The sequence below is a fragment of the Rhinoderma darwinii genome, chromosome 4 (assembly GCF_050947455.1).
Source record: "Rhinoderma darwinii isolate aRhiDar2 chromosome 4, aRhiDar2.hap1, whole genome shotgun sequence".
Taxonomy (NCBI): domain Eukaryota; kingdom Metazoa; phylum Chordata; class Amphibia; order Anura; family Rhinodermatidae; genus Rhinoderma; species Rhinoderma darwinii.
The window spans coordinates 29054602-29064256 of NC_134690.1; the positions used below are offsets into that span (position 1 = coordinate 29054602).

Consider the following 9655-nt stretch of genomic DNA (forward strand, 5'->3'; position numbering starts at 1 on the left):
CTATATATATATAATACACTACATTACACACTATATATAATACACTACATTACACACTATATATATATAATACACTACATTACACACTATATATAATACACTACATTACACACTATATATAATACACTACATTACACACTATATATAATACACTACATTACACACTATATATAATACACTACATTACACACTATATATAATACACTACATTACACACTATATATAATACACTACATTACACACTATATATAATACACTACATTACACACTATATATAATACACTACATTATACACTATATATATATAATACACTACATTACACACTATATATAATACACTACATTACACACTATATATAATACACTACATTACACACTATATATAATACACTACATTACACACTATATATAATACACTACATTACCCACTATATATAATACACTACATTACACACTATATATAATACACTACATTACACACTATATATAATACACTACATTACACACTATATATAATACACTACATACACACTATATATAATACACTACATTACACACTATATATAATACACTACATTACACACTATATATATAATACACTACACTACACATTATATATAATACACTACATTACACACTATATATATATATAATACACTACATTACACACTATATATAATACACTACATTACACACTATATATATATAATACACTACATTACACACTATATATAATACACTACATTACACACTATATATATAATACACTACATTACACACTATATATAATACACTACATTACACACTATATATAATACACTACATTACACACTATATATAATACACTACATTACACACTATATATAATACACTACATTACACACTATATATAATACACTACATTACACACTATATATAATACACTACATTACACACTATATATAATACACTACATTACACACTATATATAATACACTACATTATACACTATATATATATAATACACTACATTACACACTATATATAATACACTACATTACACACTATATAATACACTACATTACACACTATATATAATACACTACATTACACACTATATATAATCCACTACATTACACACTATATATAATACACTACATTACACACTATATATAATCCACTACATTACACACTATATATAATACACTACATTACACACTATATATAATACACTACATTACACACTATATATAATACACTACATTACACACTATATATAATACACTACATTACACACTATATATAATACACTACATTACACACTATATATAATACACTACATTACACACTATATATATATAATACACTACATTACACACTATATATAATACACTACATTACACACTATATATATAATACACTACATTACACACTATATATAATACACTACATTACACACTATATATAATACACTACATTACACACTATATATAATACACTACATTACACACTATATATAATACACTACATTACACACTATATATAATACACTACATACACACTATATATAATACACTACATTACACACTATATATAATACACTACATTACACACTATATATAATACACTACATTATACACTATATATATATAATACACTACATTACACACTATATATAATACACTACATTACACACTATATATAATACACTACATTACACACTATATATAATACACTACATTACACACTATATATAATACACTACATTACACACTATATATAATACACTACATTACACACTATATATAATACACTACATTACACACTATATATAATACACTACATTACACACTATATATAATACACTACATTACACACTATATATAATACACTACATTACACACTATATATAATACACTACATTACACACTATATATATATAATACACTACACTACACATTATATATAATACACTACATTACACACTATATATATATAATACACTACATTACACACTATATATAATACACTACATTACACACTATATATATAATACACTACATTACACACTATATATAATACACTACATTACACACTATATATATATAATACACTACATTACACACTATATATAATACACTACATTACACACTATATATAATACACTACATTACACACTATATATAATACACTACATTACACACTATATATAATACACTACATTACACACTATATATAATACACTACATTACACACTATATATAATACACTACATTACACACTATATATAATACACTATATATATATAATACACTACATTACACACTATATATAATACACTACATTACACACTATATATAATACACTACATTACACACTATATATAATACACTACATTACACACTATATATAATACACTACATTACACACTATATATAATACACTACATTACACACTATATATAATACACTACATTACACACTATATATAATACACTACATTACACACTATATAATACACTACATTACACACTATATATAATACACTACATTACACACTATATATAATACACTACATTACACACTATATATAATACACTACATTACACACTATATATAATACACTACATTACACACTATATATAATACACTACATTACACACTATATATAATACACTACACTACACACTATATATAATACACTACATTACACACTATATATAATACACTACATTACACACTATATATAATACACTACATTACACACTATATATAATACACTACATTACACACTATATATAATACACTACATTACACACTATATATAATACACTACATTACACACTATATATAATACACTACACTACACACTATATATAATACACTACATTACACACTATATATAATACACTACATTACACACTATATATAATACACTACATTACACACTATATATAATACACTACATTACACACTATATATAATACACTACATTACACACTATATATAATACACTACATTACACACTGTATATAATACACTACATTACACACTATATATAATACACTACATTACACACTATATATAATACACTACACTATACACTATATATATATAATACACTACACTACATTACACACTATATATAATACACTACATTACACACTATATATAATACACTACATTACACACTATATATAATACACTACACTACACATTATATATAATACACTACATTACACACTATATATAATACACTACATTACACACTATATATAATACACTACATTATACACTATATATAATACACTACATTACACACTATATATAATACACTACACTACACACTATATATAATACACTACATTACACACTATATATAATACACTACATTACACACTATATATAATACACTACATTACACACTATATATAATACACTACATTACACACTATATATAATACACTACATTACACACTATATATAATACACTACATTACACACTATATATAATACACTACATTACACACTATATATATATAATACACTACATTACACACTATATATAATACACTACATTACACACTATATATAATACACTACATTACACACTATATATAATACACTACATTACACACTATATATAATACACTACATTACACACTATATATAATACACTACATTACACACTATATATAATACACTACATTACACACTATATATATATAATACACTACACTACACATTATATATAATACACTACATTACACACTATATATATATAATACACTACATTACACACTATATATAATACACTACATTACACACTATATATATATATAATACACTACATTACACACTATATATAATACACTACATTACACACTATATATAATACACTACATTACACACTATATATAATACACTACATTACACACTATATATAATACACTACATTACACACTATATATAATACACTACATTACACACTATATATAATACACTACATTACACACTATATATAATACACTACATTACACACTATATATAATACACTACATTACACACTATATATAATACACTACATTACACACTATATATAATACACTACATTACACACTATATATAATACACTACATTATACACTATATATAATACACTACATTACACACTATATATAATACACTACATTACACACTATATATAATACACTACATTACACACTATATATAATACACTACATTACACACTATATATAATACACTACATTACACACTATATATAATACACTACATTACACATTATATATAATACACTACATTACACACTATATATAATACACTACACTACACACTATATATAATACACTACATTACACACTATATATAATACACTACATTACACACTATATATAATACACTACATTACACACTATATATAATACACTACATTACATGATCTACATTACTCACTACTCCCTGCAGACTAGTGTGGGCAGCCCTGTTTACACACAGCCGTGACGTCACTCCCGCCCAATCCTGTCAAGAACGTAGTATCATTATAATTACCGGAGGATCATAACCGTGTCCAGCAGAGCCAGCAGACCTCAGTGATACAGCAGACCTCAGTGATACAGCAGACCTCAGTGATACAGCAGACCTCAGTGATACAGCACAGGGCGGGCTATAGGAAGTGTGTGACAAGGCTTCCTGTGTGCTGTGTATGCGCAGTGTATTACCGGCCATCAGGAAGACACCGCAGTCATGTCTATACATCCTACATCTATATATACTATATACATACATGCTATATACATACAGGGGAGCCTCCTGCAATCACTGCCCGGTAATGAGAGAGAACGAGGGGCTTCCTGTAACCGTCATGAAGCCGTTTCTGCATTATAAGTCATGCTCACAGTGATGTCATGGAAAGATTCAGAGATGTCAATAATATCGGAAAACTGCAGCAAAAAGACGCAGCATGAGCGCTACCTCTAAACATTCCCTGAGGGTCCCTCACACCACTTGAACACATCGTACTGCCGCGCTTTGGTTAGATTTTCGGTGCGGTTGTGTTTTTAACGGCATAAAAAAAATGCACCAAATCGCGTTAAAAACGTATGTGGTTTTCGGTTGTGGTTCTATCCGCACCTCAACCTCAATGTGTGAGTGGACCCTTATGCTCCGCCTGTTTATATATAGGACACGCCCCCAAATGGCAATATTTAAAGGGTTAATTCCATCTTGGACATTTATGGCATAGCCACAAAATATTTCATACACATCTCCGGCCGCAGCATCCAGGCGGAGGGCGAGCGTGAGGGGGCCACATACGGGAAACGCAATCGCATTAAAACCATAGTGTTAATGACTGCATTGTGTGAATATATTTATGTGGCGGCCTCGGATATGCCATGAGGGCACGTTCACGTGCTGTGCTCAAATACACTCGAAATATCGGAGAATGAGCCACAAAAAGTGCAAAATGAATGTAGACCCCTAAATACAAGACAAGGCCTCCTCATCCTCAATACAGACCCTGGAGCAGCCCCTTTAGGGTAAGTTCACACAGGCAGGGAGGATACGCGGCGTAAAGGTACACAGCAAATCCGCCCTGGAATTTCAGACGAAAAAAACAAAATTGTGGTGCAGTTTTTCGGCTGAAATATCCGCGGCGGAACACAGCACGGGGAGAAAAAAAAGTGTCATACTTAGGGCCTGTTCACATTAGCGTTGGCTTTCCGTTCCGGGTGGTGACGGAAACTGTGGTTTCAGTTTGACTTTCCGTTGCGGGGTTCACCCGACGGAAACCTGGAACGGAAAGCCAACGCTGATGTGAACAGGTCCTTAACCGTAGTCATGGTGACGCATCCCTCTGCAGCCGGGCCTCCCGGGATGACGTTTCATCCAATCACGGGCTGCAGCGGTCACATGGGATGAAACATCAGAGGAGGCCGGCCTGGACGAAGAAACACAGAATTCTGGGTAAGTATAAGATTTTTTTTTTCTGAGTTGCGATTTTTGCGGCCGGATCACAGTACCTGCGCCGTGTAGAGGGATATGGCGCACACTATCCTAAAATTCCATAGTGGCTCACCACATTCCCCAATGTGCCTCGTACCTCTAGTCTTTTAATAGCATGTCTATAGGAGAACCAGTTCTCAATCATCCCCTATAAGCAGGAAAACCAGTCCCGCAACAGCCGAGCCCTGAAATCTTCTGACGTTTTCACTCTATACAATTCCATTTCCATGTCCCCGGGGAAGAAGTGCGTAACACTGGACGTGAATCACAGGGACTACGACGTAAGGAATGACGTCTATACAAGGAGATTCCTTATCACTAGTCACCCCCAGACATGACGTCACATAGTCTGGCTGAGTAAACCACGGTAATAGAGGGTGGCCTGGATGTTGCAGCCATAATCCGAAGCCTAATATATATATATATAACATCCAGGAGGTGCTCCGCTCTGTCCAGAAGTGCACAATATGAAATATCCACTTCATCACATCGAAGAACATATCAGACGTGGACCCTTTATTGTGCTGATTGGCGGGGGTCCTGGGTGACGCCCACCGGACAATGATGAACTATCCTATGGATAGACCATCAATGTAAAATTCCCCTTTAAGGCCTGTCATTTAGGGCTCATGCACACTGTTGTTTTTCTTAGCGTCCTATCCGGTTTTTTTATGCGGATACCATACTGAACCAATCATTAGGGCCATGCACAGTTTTGTTTTTTTGCGGATCCGTGTGTCCGTTCCGCAAATGATAGAACCGGTCCTATACTTGTCTGTGTTTGCGGTCCGTTTCACCCATTCTGGTGCATGGCTACGCGATAAAAATGGACAGCACACAGAAGCCGCAAAACGGAAACGGTCTAAATGGTAACATAAAACTTTTTACATGTCAGTGATAGTTCGGAAGTTTTGATCGGTAAAAGTCCGACCCCTACCAATTGCTGAAACAAAGGGGCACAAGTGCCCAGCTGAGTGTAGAGCCCCTTTGGCTGTAACAGTATTTCTTCATCTCTCCTCATAGAGACGGGGTTAGCCGAAGATGGGCTGATAGACTTCTATGAGGCCGCTCCAGCTAACACCGCCTTTCAGAGGAGAGACGAATTTCCTATTACAGCAAGTGGCGCAGTGTTTGGCTGAGTTCTTCTGCTCCTTCGTTTGAGTGATCAGTGGGGTTCTTAGCACCCAGACCCCACTGATCAAAACTTATGTCAAAAGTTTTATGAAACGACCGTTACTCTTCAAAGATGAGAGTCCTCATTCCCAGCTTGAGAAATGAATGGGACTGTCAAAAACAGTCAGAAAGTTGAAAGCCCTCATTTCCCTAGTGGTCAGGACCCCACGTCTAATTCTTATCACCAGGAAATAAAAGTAACTAAAAAAGCGTTGTCATAGGACAGCCCCTTCAAGTTAGTAACACGGATTGAATTGAGATACCGACACTTAAATGGGTTGTCTCCGCACAAACAGGATATGCCATCAATATCCGATCAGTCGAGCCTGATCGCTGTAATCCCTGCTGTTCACTAGGATCAGATGACAGAGGCGCTAGGATGAGGTGACAGAGGCGCTAGGATGCGATGACAGAGGCGCTAGGATGAGATGACAGAGGCGCTAGGAAGAGGTGACAGCGGCGCTAGGATGAGGTGACAGGTGCTAGGATGAGGTGACAGGCGCTAGGATGAGATGACAGAGGCGCTAGGATGAGGTGACAGCGGCGCTAGGAAGAGGTGACAGCGGCGCTAGGATGAGGTGACAGAGGCGCTAGGAAGAGGTGACAGAGGCGCTAGGAAGAGGTGACAGGTGCTAGGATGAGGTGACAGGCGCTAGGATGAGATGACAGAGGCGCTAGGATGAGGTGACAGCGGCGCTAGGAAGAGGTGACAGCGGCGCTAGGATGAGGTGACAGAGGCGCTAGGAAGAGGTGACAGAGGCGCTAGGAAGAGGTGACAGGTGCTAGGATGAGGTGACAGGCGCTAGGATGAGGTGACAGAGGCGCTAGGATGAGGTGACAGAGGCGCTAGGAAGAGGTGACAGGTGCTAGGATGAGGTGACAGGCGCTAGGATGAGGTAACAGAGGCGCTAGGATGAGGTGACAGGTGCTAGGATGAGGTGACAGGCGCTAGGATGAGGTGACAGGTGCTAGGATGAGGTGACCGGCGCTAGGATGAGGTGACAGGTGCTAGGATGAGGTGACAGGCGCTAGGATGAGGTGACAGCGGCGCTAGGATGAGGTGACAGCTGCGCTAGGATGAGGTGACAGGCGCTAGGATGAGGTGACAGGTGCTAGGATGAGGTGACAGGCGCTAGGATGAGGTGACAGCGGCGCTAGGATGAGGTGACAGAGGCGCTAGGATGAGGTGACAGGTGCTAGGATGAGGTGACAGCTGCGCTAGGATGAGGTGACAGTGGCGCTAGGATGAGGTGACAGTGGCGCTAGGATGAGGTGACAGAGGCGCTAGGATGAGGTGACAGCGGCGCTAGGATGAGGTGACAGAGGCGCTAGGATGAGGTGACAGAGACGCTAGGATGAGGTGACAGCGGTGCTAGGATGAGGTGACAGGCGCTACGATGAGGAGACAGAGGCGCTAGGAAAGTAAAGATGAAGCAGAAAATGGATTAAAGCTGCTTCATCTTTTAGGTTTAGAGCTCCATTACTCCAGCCACACTCTGCACACTAAATATGTACATTCAGGGCATGCTGGGAGTTGTAGTTTCACAACGGCTAGCCATTCACAGATTGGAGACCATTAGGGTCTGCATTAACACAATACAGTCATGATTACAAGCTGACAGCAAATTTCCTGACTTCCTGTACATATAGAAATACATCAAATTTTTCCAAACCTTCTTACGGGATTTCCAGCAGAATTGGCAGCACCTCAACTTCCAGTTGTGATCCCGGCCGGGCTCCCTCACAGCAGTATTGAATTGTGTTGTGTTGTGTTGTGAGCCTCCAGCTGACTCAGTCCAGGCTTGTGCTGTGTATTAGTAGAGGGGAGGTTACAGCTTCTTTCCTGACTTTTTCACCGGTGACGGGGGAGGGACTCAACTTTTCCTTCCTTCATTCCAGAGGTCGGTGCTAATAACTGGGGCAGAAGTCATCTCAGGGAACCCTTCCTACACCTACGTCTATGGTTATATATAAGCAACAAGCAGATCTAGGATACAGATTTATTACACACCCACATCAAATATTTTCTTGGACTGTCAGATAGTATTGTGTAAACAAGGTTTCATATGAACGCAGCGTTTCGTCTCCTGGGCTATTCGTCAACTTACATCCCCTCCCTTTTTTGCAGTACAAATCCAGTGTTACATAGTATTATGGAATTGTTATTTGTAACTAGGTCGTATAAGTTGAACTGGTTATCTGACCTAAATAGCGCTGTCTCCCTGATTCCAGCGCTGTTTTTCTTTTTTTCCTGGACCCCTCCGCTGCAGAGATATGGCCCACTGTTGTGTTGGCTCCCTATATGCTAATTTCCTGTAGATATCCAACAGGACGTGAACTACCCTCAAGCTGCCTCACGCTGATTGGTCAGCATTAGAAGCAGGGAAGCTAGCTCCACCCTGTTGGCTAACACCAGCAAATTAGAATATAGGGAGAAAACACATTAAGCAATTAATAAGCAATAACAAATCAAAGTAGCTA

At 36.8% G+C, this 9655-nt stretch overlaps 1 protein-coding gene across 3 annotated transcripts in view; it reads right to left on the minus strand.

The window, feature by feature from the left end:
- Positions 1–9005, minus strand: part of PLA2G7 (phospholipase A2 group VII) — a 52030-nt gene extending 43025 nt beyond the window's left edge. Inside the window, exon 1 of one of the 3 annotated variants that reach the window (XM_075860962.1) lies at positions 8848–9005. Coding sequence is in view for 1 of the 3 variants with exons in the window: in XM_075860960.1 (XP_075717075.1) it covers positions 4547–4783 (237 nt within the window). In the remaining 2 variants the exon portion in view is untranslated. Of the gene's footprint in view, positions 1–4450; positions 4523–4546; positions 4921–8847 lie in introns of those variants that run through there. The other 2 variants (XM_075860960.1, XM_075860963.1) reach the window with 2 other exon arrangements.
- Between the last annotated feature and the right edge of the window lie 650 nt (positions 9006–9655).